Source organism: Haliotis rubra, unplaced genomic scaffold (assembly GCF_003918875.1).
Source record: "Haliotis rubra isolate DU_JTF1 unplaced genomic scaffold, ASM391887v1 Scf378, whole genome shotgun sequence".
NCBI classification, from domain to species: Eukaryota; Metazoa; Mollusca; class Gastropoda; order Lepetellida; family Haliotidae; genus Haliotis; species Haliotis rubra.
This window is the reverse complement of record NW_025767055.1, coordinates 996,450-1,023,249: the sequence shown is the minus strand read 5'-3', so window position 1 is coordinate 1,023,249 and position 26,800 is coordinate 996,450. Positions and strand designations below refer to the sequence as shown.

The window sequence follows — 26,800 nt, the reverse complement described above, 5'->3', positions numbered from 1 at the left end:
TTATGATAGTCACATTACACAGTTACAATTTATGATAGTCACATTACACAGTTACAATTTATGATAGTCACATTACACAGTTACATGATAGTCACATTATGCTACAGATCAACTTCCCTCAGGTAGTTCAACTATCAGGTAGATGAGCGCTTACGCGGGAGACACGAAAGGGTGCCAGGAATTGCTGAAATGCATGTGTATAAAATGCTCAAACTGGTCCAAGTGTTTAAAAGCAGCTCTTAAGTGCACTGCACTTTTCTGATTCAGTCAAGCTAGATACAATTAGACATGATTGAGTAACCTTCCATAGATTAATGAGATAGCTACTTTGACATTGATGTTGAAATGAAATATGTTTGCGTTGATTTTGATAAGTTTTCATAGGTGATCTATAGCCAACCAAGCTCATACATTATACATGTAAGTAAATCTAATGGTATATTCCTTAAAATAAACTTTCGATGTTCTCACAATATTCTAGATACATAATTTATGAGGATTTAAAATTGAGTTAAAATAACATTTTTGGGAAAATTCATTTTTTCCCCCACTTTTTCCCCCCAAATATGAAAAATTGCCACAATCTTTGAGGCTTCTCGTAATGAATTTGCAAAGAAATGATAAAAATATTTTAGATCATGGGATGATCTCATACATATTTTACTGATGTACTCTATAATTTTCCCATTTTCGGGTAGTCATGATATAAACTGACTTCTGTAGACCTAACCGTTATAGATAAAAAGACATGTATAGATGGAAAATGACCAGCTATGGATTTCCTACAATGTGATTTATGACTTACGAGAATTGAAGAATTTTGTAAAAAGTTATGACGAAAATAGTATAAAAAATCTGCGAGGCCTCTCGATCTTTATTCAGTTAAAATGGTATAAACTACAATCATGCCAAATTTCATGCTTGTAACACAAAGTGCACAATTTGATCACTTATCCACTCAATATGTTGGCTAGTAGTTCTTGTTTGGTAACTATTTTCTGTATCATGTAAGATTGATATATCTCATGTATATTGTATGTACTTGACAAAGATTACATTTGATCAGTGTGTGGTACTTATATGGGATTATTGCATGCGTTGACTGTGCGGCTGCTGGATGTGTAGACACACTCTCGTGTCACCCACAGGATAGGTTTCTTTGTACAGTATCTATTGTCTATTTCATTATTATACCATGTATTATTATCAGTGTTTATGTCAACACTCATTTGGTATATCACTGTAAACATGAGATCACGTAAGTAACCTGCGTGCTATTGCATCGCGTAATACCTGTATATGATTGTTGATAGGCACATTTATGCACTATATTTATTATGATGACATGTTCATCAGATGTGATTTTATGTTGTGTATATCGTATATATTATTGTTATTACAGGATGTCTTCTTCCACCACGATATGGAAATAAACAGATATCTCACCCATAACCCGTAGTCTGTGGTTAATAACACATTGGAACTCCGCCATATCATGGCTGTCACAGGAACATAACTATTAGCGATACAAATGTATTTCTATTTCTTGGAACTTGAAGACAAAAGAATAGTATAAAGCAGGATGTTTTGTAATCAGGCAGGAGCGGAAGAAAATCTATTGAAGTAGCGAATATGGTGTCGATTAAAACATCAGACATGCTCATTTTAGCCGACTGCTACAAATTGGCCTGTTAGAATTTTGTTTAAATGAATATGCTAGCCGTATATGATATTGTATCATGGAGAAACTCACTGGTCTGTGATTATTTGTATAACTGACGGTGTAGCTGCGAATTGTTGCGGCTTTAAGCACTATTTTATCACTCACTGACGTTAATATATTTTCCAGCTTCCGGACACTTTCATGTTTTGACTTTTACTGGACATTCATATTCACAATTTCGTTTGTTAAATTATATTTAACACGTTGAGGATTTTTAAGTACATAGGAAATTGTAACAACGGGAGCGTACTTATATACACTACCCTACACATCGTGTATGTAAATTACATAGCATTTTCAAGCTATGTCATAAATTTGCTAAATGCTACTTGGGAAATGAAAAGCATGAAAGAAGCATGACCACAGCACTACTAAGATGCGCATGCGCCTTGACCTTATGATATTACGCATGCGCAACGACAGCGTCTAAAATGCGAGATCGCGAGATCGCGAAAACGCGAGAAAATGAAATGTCGCATTCTCGCGATTTTGTGTTTTTGTGGCCATATTTGACAAGTCGAGATTTCGAGAATGCGAGATTTGACAGCATGTACAAATGTCGCATTCTCGCGATCTCGACTTTTGACAAAAAGTGCTATGTACCAAAAACACGAGAATGCGAGAACGCAAATTTTGGCCAAATCTCGCGTTCTCGCGATCTCGCATTCTTGCACTTTGGGCATTGTTAGCTTGTTTCCAGAGGTCGAGATCGCGAGAATGCGAGATCGCAAGAATGTCCCTTACAGTATTCCATAGTATCCCAATATTCAACCACTTCTTTCTTCATATCCTCAATATTTATTTTAAGTCCTTTTGGTTTATTCTGTCCTTTTATTAGTCCCCACACATTCTCAATAGGGTTAAGATCTGGGCTGTAGCTGGGCCAGTCTAAAACTTGAACAGTTTCGTCCGACAACAACTGTTTTGTGTAGCCCTCAGTGTGTTTTGGGTCGTTATGATGCTGGAAAATCCAATTCAAACAGTGTTCGGGCCGTTGGAAGGAGGTGATCATTTAAGACGTCAACATATCGTTCCTTCGTCAAATTTCCAGTGAAAATACAAAACAGCGTCACTCCACGTGATGATATCCTATCCCACACGTGAAATTTTGGGCTGTTTCGGACGTTGGTAGATAGGTTTCACGGTATCTTTTGTCGAAAGTTCGGAAAAGCCAGACAGAACTTTCATTAGAAAAGAAAACATTATCTCAATCTTGATTTTCGTGAGCCCTACCCCAGTATAAACGTCTTTCTTTGTGTGCATCTTTCATCAATGGTGAGGGAATTCCACGCGTTTTGACCCTGTTAAATCTTTGTAATTCCTGTCTAAGGATATTATTACATACTTGAGGAGTTCCTCTATTAATGATCTCATTTCTGATATTCTCAACGCCTTTCAATTTTCCTACGACCCGTAGTACTGAACTTCCTTGGCCTCCCTGCCCCTGTCTTGTGTCTCAGATCCTGACTAAATATTCTTCAAAGTTCTGTATACTGTAGACGGAAGAATATCATGTCTACCAGCTAACTGTTTTGCATTAATCTCACCCCTTTCAAAATCCTCTAGAACCAGCTTTTTTCCTCTTCTGCTGTCAAATCTGTCCTGTCAACAAAGGGAGCCGTCTGCTACACCAGGGGAGAAAGGTCTTGATGTGGTAAAGTTCATTCTTAAGCCTACAAGAGTTACCTCCCATATTGAGTACCTTACTACAAAGCGTAACACCTATTTCAAAATTCTATTATCAGTATTAGAAAAGCATAAACAAAGAAATCTGTTTTGTCCTTGAATTTTCTGTCCCTTTCGACAGTAATGTGACTGACGAGATTCAGGAGAAACATGGCAAATGTGCGGTGTCACTTGCACAATAGTACGCTTGCAGTCCAACTCTCCATTGTTCTTGGTGTCTAAGGTTTGGTACCTACTATCCTATCTCCCAACCTCTTGACGGACAAACCCGTGAAGGTCCTGGTTAGAACTGATCTTCAGCAACCCATGCTTGTCGTAAGAGGCGACTAACGGGATCGGGCGGTCAAGCTCGCTCACTGGGTTGACACATGTTATCGTATCCGAATTGTGTAGATCGATGTTCATGCTGTTGATCCCTAGATTGTCTGGTCCAGACTCGATTATTTACAGACTGCCGCCATATCTATAGCTGGAATATTGCTGAGTGCGGCGTAAACTAAACTCACTCACTTCCTTAGGATTATCTCAAACAGGCGATTTCCTAGACAAGAATCCTGTACAGTTGTGTTTTCTACGATATATGCAGGTGTGTAGATGTCGTTTACAGTATAACACTCAGAATATGTTTTATAACTATACCCTCTCCGAATTGTGCATGTATGTAATGTATGTGGCTGTTCCTCTCTTTCCACCCTCCCTCGTAACAAATAGTGAACTGTGTCAAAATGTGAATGATAGTTTGTTAAACAACTTTTTTCACGGAGTTGGTCTGTTTTGATTATGATCACCGTTTCATTGAGTAGCATATGATTATTAGTTTTCGAGTTAGATTGCAATTCATCGGCCCGCTTTTGAGCCAAACGGACTATATCATCCGATGCTGGTTTCCAGGGGAGATATCGCCTGTAGAAGACCAAGGGATTAGCTCCTAAGTGATATCGTTTTGGTAAGTTTTGAGCTAATTGCTGATTGGTCAATATTTTCTGACTACTTTCATCCCCTTTCATCCAGCTGTAAACAAAGATGGCGGCCGCAAGTAAGTCATTTTTGACAGGCGACAAAGATTCAGTTGATGGAACCGGCCAAGCTACTGTTGTTTCCTACCCCGAGATGGTGACAATTATACTTTGCAGAATTTTAATCAATAAATGTTAGCACTACTTTCTTATGTGATTATTTTTTATATTACGTAATGGTGTGTCACTCGTCCCCTCTTCCATCACTCTTGTTCACTTGGATGTATTCATACGAAGTCTTCAAATGAACTTGTTACAGGTTACGTTTCGTTTTAAATTTCTCTTTAACGAAAAATTAAGTATGATATTGGATGATGATAGTATAAATAATAATAATAATAGCGCATTTTATATATTGTCGCCAGTGACTGAGGAAGGGTGTAAATCCAGCTAGGGACCATGCAGGTAGCAAAAGTACTGTAAGTCCCCATGGTCCCTGTTGGGTGATCCACCTTAAGTTTTTTGTGAGAAATGGAGAAAATGTGTTATTGATTGTTGTTGTAAATACTCCCAACTAGTTTTAACTTAAACGTGAGATAATCTAGTCGTGTTATGTTCGTCGATTGCAAGTATCTTTATCTAAATATATTCAGAAGCTAATATTCATTAAGCTGCTAATATGATGAACAATTGTAATCAGGCCCTAATCTTGCATGATATAAAAGTGTATTATAACTTAACAAGTCGGAGAGAGTGATCCCATGAAAATGCACTAGCCAGTCGGGCCAGTGACTGTAGAGATTTACTGTCCCGACTGGATTTTTCGCACACCGCATGTCAATAGAGTTGTTGCGCAGCGGTTTCGATGTCATTCAGCCATTCAACCATCCTCACACTACGGATCAGATACCAGCAGACAGGAACCACCAGAGATCGAATACATCCTGCTCAACGTCGTGTAACGACAACCCGCCAAGACCGCCTTATTGTTCGCCGACATATTCAAGATGCACTGCAACAGGTGTGAAATGCTATTCCCCTGACCACTATTCAAAGACTCATTGGATCAATGAGAAGACGTTGCATGGCCTGTGTAGTTGTCAATAGTGGGCATACCCGATTGACTTTTCATTTTGACCCCATTTGTCTTCCATTCACTGATGACTTAAATGTAATCATTGTGAGGTAATTGTTTTGTCCTTTGTTGTCTTTCTTAATAATCCATCGATTCTTTTTCTAAATTTATTTGGTTATTGCGTATTTCAAGATTTATTACTGGTGCGTTTTCAATGCAACGCACTCAAATCTCAACCGCACGTAAAATCACTAACGCTCACACATTCCAAACATCTAGACGCTTCTTTTAACAGCTACCGCAGAAACATAAAATACGTTACAAATTATTTGTTTTGGAGAAAATTGTGTCAGCGTTCTTCAAATATCTTTTGATTTTCAGTTTCTTCGTGCTATCAAATAAATGTAATGTATTTGTACGAAATTAAAGTGCTTAAATGACAAGACACTGGGACATATATTGAACTTTTTGCCTTCTCATATTCGTTTACAGAAATTTTCTTCCAAACCCGTAAGTTTGGTAGCCGAAGTAACTGTTAATTATTTGGTATTCTATACTTCTTTCAAGACGATTTGTAAATAATTTTCACGACGGGTTCCCTTGTGGCTTCGCGATGAAAGGGAGGTAACTGCAATAAAAGGCTTGGGATTTTCGGGTCGTCATCAACCTTGCCGCGTACGGAAAGCAAAACCCTTCACAGTTGTGTTCGTATTATTTAAAATCAATGATGAATTGGATAAGTGGATCAGTAACAATACAATAAAACACACAAGGTGATTCCCGACATGCTCTGCTGTTTGGATGTCTCTACGTTTGTTCAACTCGGGTTTCAGTCATCATTCATGGTCATCATTGTTGCGCTGCACCAACATGGGGTGATTCAGATCCTCTAAATGTTTCATAAAACTTATAATTGTGAATATGAAGACGCTAGTATTAATCTACATCATATTTCAGGAATATCAAAGTATAATTACTACTTGATATATTAAAAATGTTTTTCAAATAATTTGATTTGTTATTTGTTATATCCGCCTCAGTATGTTGATGCTCTGGGGGACATGACTCTAATCAGCACACAAGTGGGGTCCACACGATTTATTCTGGTCTAGTTACACGGGGTGGCTCTGAACACTGAGTTTCAGTCCGAACTGCCCAGCACTGCTGGTTCACAATCATTTATACCATCCATTAACTGACATAGCTGACATTCCTGGCCTGTACCCGGCTTTTTCCCCATTCCATGTTTGGTGTAGGTCCCTGTGGCCAGTTTGTGTCTTTCGCCAGGGTTATGTCTCCCCCTATCGGATTCTTGACCGATGGGGGAGGGGTGACTCATGTCGCCAATTCAGGTTCCCTAATACGGAGACCGATCCGTTATTCTTTCCCAATATTTAAGGGCGCGTCCACGCGTCCGGATGGAAAAGCAGGTGTGATACGGCAGGCCTGTCAGCTATGCATAATATTGTCTACAAATATGTTGGTATTTCAATTTGTCGTTTATAGATGGACATAGAGTACTTGACTTAAATTCATGGCAAGTTACAATAATTTGCTTGAGGACCATTTTATATACATGTACATAGAAATACAGACATATACAGGATTGTAGTACAAAAGTACATACTGACAGTATTGATTATATACCACGGTTACACAAAGTACAAATGATTCATTTATAATGGACAATATTGTCAACATGATGTTGACTACCTTATTATAAATGAGAATGGACACACAAAAAACAACAAACCCAAACCAACAACAAACACATGGATGTAGCCATTGGCTTCGTTGATACGATACAGAAGGTGTATCAACGTTATAATATACCAATGTGCACTCACAACGATTATGAGCAGTATTTCCCGTACTTGTTAGTGCCATCCACGCATACCACTGCTATAGTGTGTAGTGACAACCTTTAAGAGTCGATAGAAGGGTACAGTCGATATGGATAACTGGGTGGTGGGTCTGGTAGGGCAGTCCTGTCGAATGCCCTGATAGAGTAATGGACATTAGCATGGACTAAGTACAAGTTAGTTATATAATTGGACTTAATTATTCGTTTGAGTTTCCTGGCTGCTAGTTTCGATATGGTGAGATGGGGAGGGAGAGATAGACGAGTTGTTGAGACACGATTAACGACTGATAAGTTGTTCCCTGGCCAAGTAATCGTGAGTTGATCAGCGAACAACCTGTAAGAGTCATTAATGACCACAGATGAAGGCGAATAGTCCTGGTGTGAGAGGGACAAAGCAAGGGGTGGTGTATTAATCTCAGCCACTTTTACACAAACGGACTCCGTGCCTGAAGAAAAGCTGATATAAAGTATGGACGCAACCTTTGTTTTAAGTTTATACACATACAAACTCAGTGATAGGACAATAAGGAACATCAATATGAGGAGAACAATTTCTAATTTGAGATAAGCTTGAATACGGTCAAGTATGGAGGGGGTGGGGCTGGCAGGGGTGGAGGGAGTCCAGACGAGTATATCTGACGTGGTTGATACTGTGACCGCAGTGATACCTCGGGCTAATAGTTGGACCCGCAGGTGACCAATTCTTCGATTCATAGTAAATAGTATAAATCCAAATAGAATCAATATTCCCCACATTACCATATTGAGATACGTGAAGGGGTTAGTCCAACTAAATGTATCGGACTCTCCGCTCAAGGAATGTAGAAATAGTGGGTCGGAAGGATCAGTATATATAATTTGGTCTGCCTTTGCTTGTGCCACCACATGTTTAAGATTGACACTTAGTTGTTTATCAGTTTTGATAAGTTTGTTGAAAGTACTATTTGCCAAACGAAGCTGTGCCGTTTTCTATTGAACCGGTTCCTGAGCTAACAATGTGGGGATGGAGTTTTGGATTTGATCTGTATCGAAGAAATGGCGTAAGAACCCAATGTTTACTGGATATTCAATTTGGGTGACATTATTATGGATACTGCAGTCATTAAGACGTGGGGGAATAGTTTTATTGCTAGCGTGTAGTGAGCATGAACAATACATGGGGGCGAGACACAAACTACATCCCTTGTGGGTCTTAACCTCTCCTCCACATTTATACTTGATATCAGGTACGTTTTGTAAAACGACTTTACCCGACCTAAGTTAAAAAATGTCTGGCTTAGTGCCATTTGGTAAGAAATGAAAGTTACATAACCTATGTACCAAATCGATGTCGTTAGGAATAGGGCGAGTGTACAACTCGGTGAAGCGAACGGGGATTCTGGTGGCAGTATATCACAGTGAATGTGTGACTGTCCACTACACGCTTCGTATTGTTCAACCTGAAGTTCTACATACCTCTCACTTTCCCTGGAGATGGCGATGTATGGAGCCACATCCCGGACTATAGTTGCTTGAAGGGATGCCACGTGAGTCGGAAGTGAGAACGTCGATGTCCTGTAAACGCGCAGTACAGTACTGTCAGAAACTAAAGGCACTAGTAAGGTCACAAATATCATGTCGTTAGGGCGGGCCAAGTGGACGTCGACGTCAGTGTAATACATGGTGGCGTCGGTGTATCGGAGTTTAAATGCAGGGTAGTTTTGAGCCAATTTTTCTTGAATGGAGGAAATAGTTGTGGATAAGGTGTGTAAAGGTACGACGTTAGGGGACAAGCGACCCCTTAACAGTTGGAGAATACCTGCCAGCAGAGCTTTTAATTCTGGGTGATTTCAATATCCACGTTGATTCACTTTCAGACTCCAGTTCAAAATTGTTCTGTGATCTCTTGAACAGTTTTACTCTCAAACAACATGTTTCCGCTGTCACCCATAAATCAGGTCACATCTTGGACTTGGTTCTCACCAAAGAAGACTGTGGATTAGTGAAGAGTGTGACAGTTGCTGATGAGACTATTTCTGATCACTTTGTTATTAAATGTATTTTTGATCTGAGTAAGCCAATGCCACCACGCAAGGTACTCTCATATCGAAAGACTAGAAACATTAACATCGATGATTTTGCATTTGATATTGACACCTCGGAGGTGTTTGACCGAGTTTCTGATGCAACAGATGTGAATGCCAAAGCCCTCAGCTTTGATGAAACACTTGAGCGGATTCTTGACAGTAATGCACCCCTGAAATCAAGAGTGGTTGTTATACGCCCAAATACAGGATGGTATAATGACAATATCCGTGACTTGAAAAAGAAGCGCCGTGCCGCTGAAAAGATTTGGCGAAAAAAACACCTAGAAATTCATCGTCAAACGTATTGCAATGCTCGCAATATGGTGAACAGTGAATTACGTTCCGCAAAGCAGGCATTCATCTCGAAAAACATTAAGGAGAGTAAAAACAATCCGCGGCAACTACACCTTCTCCTCAGTAACCTCCTCGAGCGAAATTCCGACTGTTGTCTTCCTGAACATAGTGATCTGAAGAACTTAGCAGAGGAGTTTGTGACGTTCTTCTCCAGGAAAATTGAAGACATTCGGAGTGATTTGCAAAGTAGACAGGAACTGGGCACCATGGTCTCTGTTGAGGTTCCTTTCACAGGACAGCCACTCACCACATTTAGAACTCTTACAGGTCCTGATTTGAAGCTGGTCGTTTCTGCAGCAAAAGTGAAAACACCATCTCTTCATGTTCTGCCCACCTGGCTCACAAAATCCACGTTTTCTCATCTACTACCAGCTGTATTGGACATTTTCAACTCTTCTCTTAGTTGTGGTGAAGTACCAAGTGTCTATAAGCAGGCTGTGATCACACCACTGTTGAAGAAACCAACCCTTGATGCAGACAATTTCAGAAACTACAGGCCAGTGTCAAATTTGTCCTTTCTGTCTAAATGTCTCGAGAAGATAGTTGCAAACAGAATTGTGGAACACCTTCAGCAACATGACTTTATGGAGCCCTACCAATCAGCGTACAGGTCAAAGCACAGTACAGAGACTGCGCTAGTCCAAGTACACAATGACATCATGACTGCCATGGACCAGCGTCAGGTGACTCTCCTTGTTCTTTTGGATCTCTCCAGTGCTTTTGATACTGTCGATCACCAAATTCTTCTGCAGCGTCTGAAGGTCAGAGTCGGTATCGATGGAATTGTCCTTGACTGGGTACGTTCTTACCTATCTGATAGGTCACAGTCCGACAAAGTGGAATCTGTACTCTCCACTGCATCACCACTCCACTATGGCGTTCCCCAAGGATCTGTCCTTGGACCTTTACTGTTTAGTCTGTACATTCTTCCCATTGGTGACATTGTAGGAAAGCACTCACTGAAATTTCATCTTTATGCTGATGACAATCAGTTATATCTGTCAGCGGAGCCTAACCTTGCTCAAGGTTGTGCACTGATGATACAACAATGTATTGCTGAAATAAGAGACTGGATGACCTTGAACTTTCTGAAATTGAATGACACAAAGACTGAGTTCTTAACCATCGGATCCAGGCATCAACTTTCCAAAGTGCCTGACAGTTTATCTCTTGAAATTGGACAAGATGTTATCACGCAGTCCGACTCTGCAAAAAATCTTGGTGTCATCTTTCAATCAACAATGTCATTAGAAAATCAAATCAAATCACTCAGCAAAGGATGCTTCTACCATATCTTCAATATTAGCAAGATCCGAACTCTCTTAGACTTCAACACCGCCCAGCTTCTAACGACCAGCCTTGTTCTCTCTAAACTTGATTACTGCAACTCCCTCTATTACAACATTCCTCAACAGCTCCTTTCACAACTCCAACGGATTCAGAATTCAGCCGCCCGTGTTGTTGCCCGTGCACCACGCTACCAAACTGTGACACCTATCCTCCAAACTCTTCACTGGCTTCCTGTATCAAGCAGAATTCAATACAAACTTCTTCTTCTTACACACAGCTGCATCTATGAAAACATGTTTTCTCAATATCTTAAAAGCCTCATTCATCTCCGTGTTCCAAGCCGATTGCTCCGCTCGTCAAACTCCCTACTGCTTACACAGCCTCACGTCAAAACAGCCATGGGATCAAGAGCGTTCTCTGCTGCAGCCCCCTATCTCTGGAACATTCTACCACTCACCCTAAAAGAAATAGAATCTGCTGATGCTTTCAAAACTGCCCTCAAAACTCATCTGTTCAAACTCTCTTTTCCATAGACATTGTCTACAATCTTTTCTCTTCATAGCGCCATTGAGCAATATCCTTTGGAAATAGGCGCTCTATAAATCAATTATTATTAAGAGACTGAGAATGAGAATGAACCATTGACGCTAGCTGGTTTTCTCGGCCCACTATTAGTAAAAATGTGGAGAAAAATCTTTCATACCACTTGATCTCTTAAAGAGTAACTATGCCTGTTTGAACTATTTGTTTCTGGTTACTTTTAATAAGTTTGATGATGTTGTCAAAACGGGCGTTTGTTCTTGTCATGTATGAGGCCATTTGGTGTTGAGAAACATTGAACCCTGTCACGTGCGTGAATGTTTTCAGCAATAATTCGGATGTGGTCAGTCACTATTTTGAGATCGCGTTCTGTGGCAAGTCCAAAGGCTCCCTTGGCTAATTGTCCCAGCCAAGGTAAGAGACTACGTGTTTTACGTGATCTGGATTTGATCTCTGGAGTGTCCGGGATAAGATCCTTGATCAGTTTAATTGTGTTTACTAGGTCAGCATTGGCGCGTTTGTGGATAGAACTAACCAGACTGAGTATAGTGCTTACATGAAAGTGTGTGTTTCTACATGTAGCGTTACGGTGGTTCGTGCAGGCAGGTATATGGTAAGACATGCCTTTCAAGTACGGCTGTGGTAGGTGTAAGGCGAACGTGTGTGTCCATGACTCGTCATATATTGTGAGTTTCCCTCTCTCGGAGAATAGTACCCCGTAGTGTAGACGGTCATGATCCTGTCCGTGGACTGAACTGGTCAAAATGAGTGTCGGTCATCATCCTTTGTAAAGATAAAGGTCATTTGGTAACCAACTGGTAAACTATTCTCCATCCATTCCAGTAATTATTTTATTATGACCTTGTGGTGAAATTCATTAAAACAAAAACAAAAAAAACCCAAAACAACAACATTCAATAAATATATTCTTAATGAACCATGGAACATTCATGTCGCCAATTCGGGTTCCCTAATACGGAGACCGATCCGTTATTCTTGCCTCTGATAGTTATTTGGGTTTAACGTTAAAATATCTAAGCAAACGGTGTTCTATCGCATTTATCTCTGCATAACGGACCGTTCACAATTTATGGCTTTTTTGTTCTGGGGAGCGGATGGGGGAAGGAGGGGGTTGGCGCTCACATTATACATGCTTCTCCATAAAAATCAATCATCACGACCCTGCCATAAATTATAAACGGTCCTTCAAATACAGAGTTCGTTTCAAAACTTTAAATATATAATCTTCATTTGTCATGATACTGTGTCAATTGTTATAATAAGAATGTGTTATATATTCCCAGCCACATAACAGCCATATCACTGTCCTACTGTTTCCGTGAATGGCATTCAGGGGACTTGCTGTACTATTGATATTCAGTTTTCTGTTGGTATTTTTAGAGAATGTGTCCACTGTTTTGGAATAAATTGTATTAGTTTAAAATAGAGATTATGTGGTCCGGGTAAGTTAAAATCAGTCCATAAATGATCGAATTGCTGTAAGTGCAAAATAGTGTCTGTGACATCCAGAGACCATATAATAAATATCATTTATTATCTAATGGAGGGTGTTATCGGTGCAATAAAGCAATCTGATAAACTTGGTATCCAAATGGGATAACTATGCAAATTTCGTCAATCCAAAGGATCGCATAATACAATTTTTATTCCTAATATATGATAATAAATGACACGGAAATACATCCGGTTAATAATCGCTATATATGGTCTCTGGTGTCATCTTAACAAAACGAACGCTGGTACATCTGTCAGGCAACAGTATGGCGATTATAATAATAACACCAGCTAAACTATTTTATTTACTTTGTTTATGTTTGCGTACAAAACATCAAGAACGTGAACAAAATGAAATATAACTAACTGTCCGTGGCATACCTTATATCAGCCCGATTACCTTTTATCACCTCTGGTCCGGCTTTTAGGTAAAACCGGAAATGGATTTAACAGGAAGTAGGGTTTCACGCTTGCGTACGACGTGGAAAGGAAAACGAACTTACCTTGGGAAAGGATGATTTGATTGTTTTGGTAAGGATCTGCATTTGTTGCTTTGCAATTTGGAATTAACTGAGCGTGACCAATGCATTCGTTGGATTTTAATGCAGGCGAAATTTTCATGACCCTGTCTCCCTGTCATATAAGTTTCAGCGTACGTTCTTATCAACATCTCTTCACCTATTCGTCAGTGTCAAGATTCGACACTGTCAGTGTCAGAATTTACAAATCATTCCTCATGACGTTTACACAAATGGTTGAACTCTATCTTGTACATATTTAATGTGTATGTAGGTGTATGTGTTTGCGATGTTATGGTTTCTGTGCAGCATATGAAAAATATGACTTTGAAAAGCCACTGTCCCCCTGTCAGGAAACAACGTGGATGGCGCAGCACTCTTCTTTTTAGTGGGTGCACTTTTCCAGATTCCAGTGAGATCAATGTTCTTGCTTGAAAGATTGGACATGAATATTACTGTAATCATTGCTAGTAGCTTTGGAAACATTAGTTATAATATGTACAAGAGGTGAGATAGCTTACCATATCTCACTACTAAACGATGTAAACTTTAGAGTTAGCAGAGCTTGCTTATCCCTAATGATTGCAAAGATTGTTTGAATAGAAAGGGGATCTCAGGGATTACCTAATCAATGGCTAACTCTACTAACTCTAGCATATCAAAGGAACTAATGCTAAAGTCGTTTACATATTTTTGAGGTAGTGAGATGAGAGGTAGGTGAGGTGGGAATTAAGACCAACAGCAGGAACAAATGAGTGGTATATGTCATAATATAGTCTTGCCTCAGAAATAGCCATTCAACAGCACAGTATTGGATGATATTGAGAGAAAATGAATGACTTTTGACAATAGAGTTGCTACAGGTGTTTAAAATAAGTGTGTGAAGAATATTAATGCTGCCTGAAGTTCTGATGGTAATTGTTTTCAAACACGGTTCCGACAACATATTTAAGTTGTGATTCATGTCTTCTTTTAATGATGAAATGAGGAAAGTATTTGACTCACGGAAGCCTATTCGTGATTTTTGTGTTGCTGATGTCCTCAAGTCTGTTCGGCATGTTGCATGGGAAGTAGTGTTGTTTCTTCCTTCTAATCTGAGCAAATATGAGATATTAATGTATACTCATTTGTGCAGGGCGGTGGGATAGCCAAATGGTTAATGTAATCACGCTGAAGCCAATTCTGGTGTCCCCTGCCATGATATTTCTGGAATATTGCTAAAAGCCGTGTAAAACTCACTCATTTGTGCCAGTTGAACATTGACATGTTCCACAAGATAATGGCGTGCTTATATGTGTGTGTTACTGTTTCAGATTTTCTGTGAAAAGATGTACACCTAGGTCAGAGATCTGATTAACACATCAACAAGTGATTGGTGCATCTCAATACAAGCTCCCACAACACAGGTAGGTGTCAGCAGGACTAGTGTGTAGACAGGAAGGTGTCAGCAGGACTAGTCTGTAGACAGGTGGGTGTCGGCAGGTTAGTCTGTAGCAGGTAGATGTCGGCAGGTTTAGTCTGTATACAGGTAGGTGTCAGCAGGACTAGTCTGTAGACAGGTGGGTGTCGGCAGGACTAGTGTGTAGACAGGAAGGTGTCAGCAGGACTAGTCTGTAGACAGGTGGGTGTCGGCAGGTTAGTCTGTAGCAGGTAGATGTCGGCAGGTTTAGTCTGTATACAGGTAGGTGTCAGCAGGACTAGTCTGTAGACAGGTGGGTGTCGGCAGGACTAGTGTGTAGACAGATAGGTGTCAGCAGGACTAGTGTGTAGACTGGTATAGGTGTCAGCAGGACTAGTGTGTAGACTGGTATAGGTGTCAGCAGGACTAGTGTGTAGACTGGTATAGGTGTCAGCAGGACTAGTGTGTAGACAGATATAGGTGTCAGCAGGACTAGTGTGTAGACAGATAGGTGTCAGCAGGACTAGTGTGTAGACAGATAGGTGTCAGCAGGACTAGTGTGTAGACTGGTATAGGTGTCAGCAGGACTAGTGTGTAGACAGATATAGGTGTCAGCAGGACTAGTGTGTAGACTGGTATAGTCGTCAGCAGGACTAGTGTGTAGACAGATAGGTGTCAGCAGGACTAATGTGTAGACTGGTATAGGTGTCAGCAGGACTAATGTGTAGACTGGTATAGGTGTAAGCAGGGCTAGTGTGTTGTAGGAAGGTGTCAGCAGGACTAGTTTGTAGACAGGAAGGTGTCAGAAGGGCAAGTGTGTAGAAGGGAAGGTGTCAGCAGGACTAGTGTGTAGACAGGTAGGTGTCAGCAGGGCTAGTGAGTCGACGGGAAGGGGTCAGCAGGACTAGTGTGTAGTGTGTTACCTTCAAACCGACCTATTCCTCCAGGTGCTTTCGCTAATCCATGAGTTACAGTCAGACTGACCTATTCCTCTACATGCTCACTATGCCTATATAGGGGACAGCATGGCTTGATAGGTAGATTTTATATAGCCTGTAACTTAGTACGTAAAAGTTTCCCCATGTGTAAAATTAAGCAGGTTAACATTTGGCACAGTAAAATATTTAGTCCATTTTGTCAGAAAAAACATGTTTTAACTCATAGTCAGTGAAATCTGCTGCTCTTGGTGATAAATTCACTGGGTGTTTGTCCTACAGTTGACAACATGGGTGCCACAACCAGCAGTCTGGCCGACCTGGCCCAAAATGAATACCTGATGAGGCTGTCCGGGCGGGACCCCATCGACACTATGGACCCTTTCTGGAACCAGCTACTCTCCTTCTCCTTCCTCATCCCTGTCAACAGGTACGCTGCAAGCAGTAACCATGGTAACAGGTCCATTAGGAACTTCCAGTGTGACAGTGTTCATTATACATTGCTGATGGCCTTCCGTTCAACAACATATTATCATATGTGTGACTTTCACAAGACCCTGGTTGAAACTAGTGACCGATTCATAAGCCTAATTCAACTCTGTTTGCATACATTATGCATGCAGTGTTCATACATGTGAGGCTTTACATCCATTATGCATGCAGTGGACATACAATTGAGGTTTTACATACGTTATGCATGTAGTGGTCATACAATTGAGGCTTTACATACATTATGCATGCAGTGGTCATACAATTGAGGCTTTACATACGTTATGCATGCAGTGGACATACAATTGAGGTTTTACTTACATTATGCATGTAGTGGTCATACAATTGAGGCTTTACATACATTATGCATGCAATGGTCATACAATTGAGGCTTTACTTAAATTATGCATGCAGTGGTCATTCAATTGAGGTTTTACATACGTTCTGCATGCAGTGGTCATACAATTGACGTTTTACATACATTATGCATGCAGTGGTCATACATTTGAGGTGTTACATTATGCATGCAGTGATCATACAATTGAGACCTTATTTACATTATGCATGCAGTGGTCATACAATTGAGGCTTTACATACATTATGCATGCAGTGGTCATACAATTGAGGCTTTACTTACATTATGCATGTAGTGGTCATACAATTGAGGCTTTACTTACATTATGCATGCAGTGGTCATTCAATTGAGGTTTTACATACGTTATGCATGCAGTGGTCATACAATTGAGGTTTTACATACGTTGTGCATGCAGTGGTCATACATTTGAGGTTTTACATACATTATGCATGCAGTGATCATACAATTGAGGCTTTACTTACATTATGCATACAGTGGTCATACAATTGGGGCTTTACTTACATTATGCATGCAGTGATCATACAATTGAGGTTTTACATACATTATGCATGCAGTGGTCATACAATTGAGACCTTATTTACATTATGCATGCAGTGGTCATACAATTGGGGCTTTACTTACATTATGCATGCAGTGGTCATACAATTGACCTTTTACATACATTATGCATGCAGTGGTCATACAATTGACGTTTTACATACATTATGCATGCAGTGGTCATACAATTGAAGTTTTACATACATTATGCATGCAGTGGTCATACAATTGATGTTTTACATACATGCATGCAGTGGTCATTCAGTTGAGACTTTATTTACATTATGCATGCAGTGGTCATACAATTGACGTTTTACATACATTATGCATGCAGTGGTCATACAATTGACGTTTACATACATTATGCATGCAGTGGTCATACAATTAACGTTTTACATACATTATGCATGCAGTGGTCATAGAATTGACATTTTACAAACATTATGCATTCAGTGGTCATACAATTGATGTTTTACATACATTATGCATGCAGTGGTCATTCAGTTGAGACTTTATTTACATTATGCATGCAGTGGTCATACAATTGAGGTTTTACATACATTATGCATGCAGTGGTCATACAATTGGGGCTTTACTTACATTATGCATGCAGTGGTCATACAATTGACGTTTTACATACATTATGCATGCAGTGGTCATACAATTGACGTTTTACATACATTATGCATGCAGTGGTCATACAATTGACGTTTTACATTCATTATGCATGCAGTGGTCATACAATTGGCGTTTGACATACATTATGCATGCAGTGGTCATTCAGTTGAGACTTTATTTACATTATGCATGCAGTGGTCATACATTTGAGGTTTTACATACATTATGCATGCAGTGGTCATACAATTGAGGCTTTACTTACATTATGCATGCAGTGGTCATACAATTGAGGTTTTACATACATTATGCATGCAGTGGTCATACAATTGAGGCTTTACATACATTATGCATGCAGTGGTCATACAATTGACGTTTTACTTACATTATGCATGCAGTGGTCATACAATTGACGTTTTACATTCATTATGCATGCAGTGGTCATACAATTGATGTTTTACATACATGCATGCAGTGGTCATTCAGTTGAGACTTTATTTACATTATGCATGCAGTGGTCATACATACACACCTGTCATCATCTGTCACAGCTCAGATTCCAAGCTCTTGGAGGATTCCACTGAGAGGATATGCAGCAACTTTGCCATCAACAACACACACACAGGCAATTTCGGCGCCCTTGTCCACAATTTCCTAGTGCGAGCTGCGGAGCTGAAGGCCTCTGCCCAGTGTGAGGAGTAAGTAGCAGGGGAGACAACTGATGTGTTCCCAGGATGTATTAAAGTTAACGCATGTTTAACATGTTTATCAATACAGCCAATAAAAGATAGAACCTGATCTATGAGGTCCATCACTCAACCACTTTTCACTTTTGTCAACCTGCACTTTTCATTCTAAATGCCTCTCAAAAAAGTTGGCTGCACTTTTCACAATTGATTTGGTTTATGATAGACATATAGACAATTATTTTTGGTATGTACAACAATGGATTTAGATCTGACTGCAATAAATTGCTGAAAGTCTAACCCACATTGTAGAATTAGTTTTTGAGGTAGCATGTAAGGTAGATGTTGCGCTTCATGACCACCAAGACAAGGATTGTCTCAAACTCTGTGTTAGACCCAGTCAAGGAATGTTTCATTGACAGAGGGGCGGTGGGGTAGCCTAGTGGATAAGGTGTTGGCTCATCATGCGGGTTCGATTCCTCACATTGGTACAATGTGTGAAGCCCATTTCTAGTGTCCCCCACCATAATATTGCTAAAAGCGGCTTATAACCATACTCACTCACTCATGATATTACTGTAATATTGCTAAAATCTACGTAAAATCAAACTCACTCATTGACAGAGCTCAAGGCCAAAGTAAGTGAAAGTAATCAGGGACAGATAACTCCTGCAACTATCCGATACAGATGGTGGAAGAAGGGGCATGTTTAAGGTTCTATGTATAGGATGGAAGTTTGGAAGGAAAATGCAAGTCACTAATACACTTACAAATATGGCCATTAAAATTGTGTATTTTTTTACTTTTTGACAATGTTTATTGTACAGTGGAATCTGTCTATTACGGACTGGCCAGGGACTGACTCATTTGTCTGGATTGCAAAACAGTCCAGATTTGACAAGTTTTGTCCGTAACCGTAGACACTGCCACAATGAGTTAGCATGCTAAGAGGAGGGTATTGATCTTGTCCAACTTTCTGCTGATCTGCTGCTTGCTATTTTCACTTAGGTTGTTTTCAAAAAGTTGACGGTAATGTTCACTTCTCTTCAAAATATCTGATACACTCTGTTTGCTTATCTTGTATTTCTCAGCGAGATCTTTCTGTTTTCACCTCTCTGACTTGTCAATAAGTAACAGAGATGTTTATTCAATGGATTGTTGTTTTAGTCAGCTACGTTTGGATTACAAAGCATTGTTCTCCTAGCAAGTTGATTGTCGGGACTGTTATTTTAGTCCATAATCTGTAATTGAGAGAGTATGGACAGCAGTCCAGATTTTGGAGAAAACCGGATTACACAGATTCCGGAATTGACAGATTTCACTGTAATTGGATAGGTGGCCATAGTTTAGCAGGAAAATACTGGTTTTGTTTGAAGATAGTTTGATGGATGTGTTTGTGTCTCCAGCAACATCTTCATCTGGCAGACCTACAATGCCCTCTTCATCATCCGAAGTTTCTGTAAATACTTTGTGGAGCATTTGAGTGAAGAGCTAGTGTTACAACAGTTTGACTGCAAGCCTCCAGGAGAGAATGGTGAGTTCAGGGTAGACCTTGACATATATCCTTTGTTCCTTAATAATGTTTACAGTTGATTGCCTTCACTTCAAAAGAGAAAAATATTGCAAATCATGAAATCTGTACACAACCAAATTAATGTGAGCGGTGTAAAATGTATCATGAAATTCATGAGAGTGGACCTTTCTTTGAACTGAAAAAAAATCATGGACATTGACTCCAAGTCCAAGATTGTGGATGGTTGGTTGGTTTGTTGTTTATCACCGCTCTGAGCAATATTCCAGCTATATAGCGTCCGTCTGTAAATAATCGAGTCTGGACCAGACAATCCAGTGATCAACAGCATGAGCATCAATCTACTCAATTGGCATGTGATGACATTTGCTCAACATTGTGGACTTGACATGTCATCGGATGGTATGTTTCCTGACATTATGTGTTTCCAGTAGTGTTGGGAATTGGTTAAAATCTTGCACTTGATGATTGGTTCAATACAACAGATCAGTCATCGAAAATAATTGGTTAGCATTATTTATCAAATTCTCCTGGTTATGTTTGTTAATGCACAAAAAATATAGCAAAAAAGTAGTTTTGGGGGGTTTTGGTGTTTTTTTGCAAATTGCACAAAATGCATTTACAAAAGTCACATCTTTAATATAACTAGTATGTTAGGAACATAAATTTCCTGGAGTCTTTCGCGATAAATTCAATCATTACAAGGAATGAACTTGTAGTGCTTGTAAAATGTAACAGACAAAACCAACCTTGTGAAAAATGTTGTTAATGCAAACAAGTTTTCCTAAATTGTTTGTGTTTGATAATGAGAAAACATGATCGATTGCTTGGTCGTTTAGTCATTGCGAGCAATCTTCAATTATTTCAATTAATCGGACCACCACCAGTTTTCAGGCGACATTATTCACTGTGGCAAAAATAAAGTGGGTTGTATCACACAGACATTGTAAATGCTCAGAGGATGGCTCATGTTCAAGATAATTTGTCTGTAATAAGTCAGTGAGATGTTCTACAATTGTTCTCAAGCATCTCCCACCTACACAAGGATCGTAGGTGGGAGCAGTTTGATATTTGGTTAAAATGCTGTGTTCACAGAGTACTGCTTGACAGGTGATCTAACTTACTTGAAATCTAAACCAAGAAGTTCCAAATAATCTGTATTCAAATAAGATAGGTTCGATCATTTACAAACATTGCACACGTTCCAAGTCTTACATCGGTTCAGTTCTATGAAGTGATCTGATGTGAAATAGGGTTTAACATCGTACTTGATAATATTTCGCTCATATGACAACGTGCATGTGTGGCTGCTTGTACTAGCCCAGACTTGAGCTGTTTTTATAGTGCTAGCTCACTGAGATACCATGCAGTTAAGCATGAATACCCCACGCAGACACATTATACTGACTCTGAGCCGACCAGTCCTTGTTGTACCCATTAATGCCGAGTGCCAGGCTAGGACCAACAAGTACCATATTTTAACGTCTTTTGGTATGACGCAGCTGAGGATCAAACCTTCCGCTCGGAAGGACGATCTAACCACTACATCGCGGAGGCGGTCTTCGGTTTTGAACATAAATGAGCAGCACATGGATGAGCAGTGTTTTGCTTGTAAATATAAGATTATTTGACATGATTACAAACAATACAAACAGCTTGATCAACTTGGTAAACAAACTGACCAAACTGGACACTGGAACCAACTGAGAAGCTCTAAAGTGCTTGATTTGATTCCATTGGTTTTACTTATGTCCTTGGTTCTACCAGTGTTTTGTGAACGTGACATGACAATACCCTCTGATGAAGAGGGAGTTACTTTATACATATGGTGTATATGTCAACACACTTTGCTGAACTCACAAAATAACTTTTGTCCACCCTGTAGTTGACAGCAGCCTTGAAGGGGACATCAACGAAGTGGATCCAACAATCGGGGAGCTGGCGGAGAAGCTCATGTCATCCCTGGTGGAGTTATTGGTGGACGTCCCTGTCTTGTAAGTACACTACTGTTGGTGGACGTCTCTGTCTTGTAAGTACACTACTTTTGGTGGACGTCCCTGTCTTGTAAGTACACCACTGTTGGTGGACGTCTCTGTCATGTAAGTACACTACTGTTGGTGGACGTCTCTGTCTTGTAAGTACACCACTGTTGGTGGACGTCTCTGTCTTGTATGTACACCACTGTTGGTGGACATCTCTGTCTTGTAAGTACACTACTGTTGGTGGACGTCCCTGTCTTGTAAGTACACCACTGTTGGTGGACGTCTCTGTCTTGTAAGTACACCACTGTTGGTGGACGTCTCTGTCATGTAAGTACACCACTGTTGGTGGACGTCTCTGTCATGTAAGTACACTACTGTTGATGGACGTCCCTGTCTTGTAAGTACACTACTGTTGGTGGGCGCCCCTGTCTTAATAAAGTACACTACTGTTGGTGGACGTCTCTGTCATGTAAGTACACTACTGTTGGTGGACGTCCCTGTCTTGTAAGTACACTACTGTTGGTGGACGTCTCTGTCATGTAAGTACACTACTGTTGGTGGACGTCTCTGTCATGTAAGTACACTACTGTTGGTGGACGTCCCTGTCTTGTAAGTACACTACTGTTGGTGGACGTCTCTGTCATGTAAGTACACTACTGTTGGTGGACGTCTCTGTCATGTAAGTACACTACTGTTGGTGGACGTCCCTGTCTTGTAAGTACACCACTGTTGGTGGACGTCCACATGTGTGATATGTTGCAAGTACCCTGCACAGCCTAAGTAAACTTATGCTCAGTGTTATTTGTTACCCTCTAACAAACCTCAGCAGAAAGTCGGTCAGTATCGGGAAAGATATACATGTAGTGCAGCCTTATGTGGGTACTGGGATCGTTTCATACTTCTTCAAAATAAAAACCTATGTTCTTCGAGCTTGGTTCTTCTGCATTTATTTCAACCGCCATCATTTTACACGTCATCTCATGATGTCATCATATTCCACACTTCACTCATTACGTCATCATTTCCTGCACACACAGAAACTATTTCTAAACAAAAATGTGACTAATTATCATTGTGACTGTGGTTGTCTGCTGACTGATATAAATATAACAATATATATTGATGTTAGATTACATTACAAAATAGAATAATGAGGGTCTATTTTGACATACAGCTAAAAGTCCTTACATCAGAAATATTACCTACCTTGCTAAAGTTAAATGATGACAAAACTGAGGTGATGGTTGTTGGATCCAGGCAAATGAAAAAACAAATTACCACCAGTACTGTTCTGGTAGCAGATGCAGAGATACAACCAGTGGACTCTGTTAAAGACCTTGGAGTTACACTTGACTCACACCTGGCGATGGACACTCATGTAAATCAACTCTGCAGAATATGCTTCTTTCATCTACGAGCCATTGGCAGAATACGTCATTGCATCAGTCGTGATGCAGCACACGGTCTGGTCCAGGGACTTGTTATATCAAGAATTGATTACTGCAATAGCCTCCCTTTTGGTATTTCTCAGAAGCTGCTATCAAAATTGCAAAATGTCCAAAATACAGCCTCGAATCATAAGCAGAACTTCAAAGCTCACACATAACACCTGTCATGAAAAACCTCCACTGGCTGCCTGTTAAATCAAGAATTGACTTTAAAATATTGTGTTTTGTCTACAAATGCCTCAATGGCATAGGCCCAGAATACTTGAAAGAACTTCTTACCCCATACACTCCAGAAAGACAGCTCCGTTCTCAGAATCTGAACCTACTCTCTGTGCCTCGGTTCAAACTGCAAACTTTTGGAGGGAAATCCTTTGCCTGCTCTGCCCCTCTACTCTGGAACTCTCTCCCTATCACCATTAAATCAGCAGTTGACTTTAATTCCTTCAAACGACTTCTCAAGACTCATCTGTTTTTACTGCATTATGAAACTGGCTACTAGTCCCTCATTGTATATATGTATATTATCCACCCACTTTGTTAGTGCTTTGAGCATGGGCCTTGTGCATGGAAAAGGCGCATTATAAGTTCACATTTATTATTATTATTATTACCTACCTATCTTGCAAATTAGGCTTAGTCATTCATATACTCCTCACAAAAAAATTAAGCAACAAGTATTTTCAGTGTAATATCTTATCAATCTCGATAACGATTTTTGCCGGTATGTTACTGAAAGGTAAATATTGAACGAATACATAGCCTTTAGTGACTGTCAAATTGATTTATCTGATAACATTGACAACATCACCTGAACACAACCACCCTCACAAACAACATGGAAAATGTGTGTCATGAATGTGCTCCACACTCCACACATGCACTCTGATCGGTTAAACTACCAGTAAACCTACCAGTAATTATTCCTCTGGTACAACAAGCGGGTCCTGACTTCATTATTATGGATGATAATGCCCGTCCACGTCGAGAAAGAGTTGCTAACGATGTTGTTTAGAACAACAACATTATACATATGGACTGGAATGCAAGGTCGCCTGATCTTAATCCCACTGAACATGCTTGGGACATTATTGGAAGTCATTGTGGTCTTACGCGTTACTGAACACAGCTTCACTGTCCAAAACTGACTTGAACTTTAATGTTAACATTTTGCTCAATCAATGCAGCACATTTTGCACGACTGTTTCACGGGTACATGCTTTGATGATTTGTAAGTCTATTATTGCTCAATACCATTTCATATCATTTTGTTCATCACGTGTACATATGTTTCACCTTTCTATTGCATCATTTCATGATCTGCAATTTCAATAAATGGAAATGTAATAAGACTAAACTTTGTGTTGCTTAACTTTTTGTGAGGAGTATATTATGATTACTGAAGCACTCGTAAAATATTCATAAAGTCACTAAAAATAAATAATCTCAGTATATAACATGAGCTTACCTTTGAGTGATCTATGCTAGTGCAATCAAAAGCGAGATAGCCTAACAGATTTAACCAATCAGACAACGGCTACAATTTAGGGTTCGGCGGGTTTCACAAAATAGATTTTCTCTTCACACGTTAAAGTACAAACAGTATGTGTTAACTTTTGCGATTTGGTAAGCTGTGTTCTGATTGGTCAATTCAAAAAGGTAAGCTGACACAACCATCTATTAGAGTTTGTTAGACTCAGTATAGCAGTGTAACGACTAATACTGAGCCTATGTTTACTTAGACTGGTATCCTGCATAACACAAACAATGTTTTACATCACTGTCAGTAATATAACAGTTGGGTAGCCTAGTGGTTAAAGCATTCACTCCGTGTTCAATTCCCCACATCGGTACAATGTGTGAGCCCATTTCTGGTGTCCCTTGCCGTGATATTGCTGGAATATTGCTAAAAGTGGCGGAAAACTAAAACTCACTCACTCACTCAGTGATGTAACAGATCATGGCAGTATGTAAACAATCCAGTCTGGACAAGGCAAATCAAAAGTGGACAATATGATCAACGATTAGATATCTAGATATTGATGACAGCTTTTTCTCATTTTTGTAGCCACAAACACACTTGTTGTAACAGACCTAACTGGAATATTTAGTTGATATGTTTATATAATTTCAGTTGTTTGTTTCAGGAATTTCACATATGCGTTGCACCTTGAAACACTGAACACATTGCTGACGCTGCTGTCAATACAGATGTTCCATGCACAGCCAGCCAGCAAGTTCACCCTGTACCGGTTCATTATGGATGGAAGATGGTGAGTTGGCCATTCTGTGATTACCTCCCTTAGCTGCCAACATCTCAAATTGAGTTTCCATCCTAGATTCATCTGGATTGATTCTGGTCCTTCACACTCCATGAGGACCTATATATGACCTGTAATGCTATAGGCCTTCGTCCCATGAAATATCCGAAAACTTCATCACTATCACCAAAATGATTGAGCATAATCAGGGTTTTACATGACACGTGATTCCTGCGTATTTGACGCAACAATTTTGTAAACGACTCTCAAAATATTATCATACGAGTCAAGCTTGACACAGGTTTTATGGGTGGACCTCACAATTCAGTTTAATAAAATCGATTTGATAAACAAAAAATGATATTGCTCGATGATAGTTTGACTTTTACGGAGTTGTCAGGTTATTCCAGAGAACTCGGAGGAGACAGTAATCCTGGCTGTTTGAATTGAACAATGCTGTAGTTTCATTTGGTGGTGTGACATACACAGTTACGTACTGAGAATGATTAACACAAAGAAATATTAAACTTTTCATGACTCCCAAATATTGAAAATGACTCCCAAAAATAAATGTTGTGAGTCACCATGACTCCTAATTTTAAAAGTCTGTGTACCTGCATATAATGTTATAGTGCAATCCACGCCCCCATGCTGATCAAGGCTCTGCTATGGAACTATATCAACCAGGAGAAGTGTCCTTCCGAACTCTACAAGAGTAGCGCTGATGGCGCCAATACTTTCTACAACGTCACTGCTGCTGTTGCCTGTGAGTGATAGACAAGTTATAATCTATGATCTATAAATGTGTCTAAATTGAATTCCGCAAATCCATTTTGCAAGAGTATGAGGCAAAAACGTAAAAGGATATCCAGAGTTTGGTGCCACCTTCTGACAATCTCCATGACAGTTCCCACACTCACCAACCCGTGATGGTCCGGGTTAGAATTGGTCTTCAGT

The 26,800-nt window shown here is 39.8% G+C and overlaps 1 protein-coding gene across 1 annotated transcript in view; it reads left to right on the top strand.

The window, feature by feature from the left end:
* The first annotated feature begins 13,519 nt into the window (after positions 1–13,519).
* Positions 13,520–26,800, top strand: part of LOC124286180 (dymeclin-like) — a 40,923-nt gene continuing 27,642 nt past the window's right edge. The window contains 8 exon segments of the mRNA XM_046722528.1: positions 13,520–13,600; positions 14,901–14,993; positions 16,204–16,351; positions 18,490–18,636; positions 20,031–20,158; positions 22,041–22,149; positions 25,730–25,855; positions 26,476–26,609. Of these exon segments, the coding sequence (XP_046578484.1) occupies positions 16,212–16,351; positions 18,490–18,636; positions 20,031–20,158; positions 22,041–22,149; positions 25,730–25,855; positions 26,476–26,609 (784 nt within the window). The 5' untranslated portion in view covers positions 13,520–13,600; positions 14,901–14,993; positions 16,204–16,211.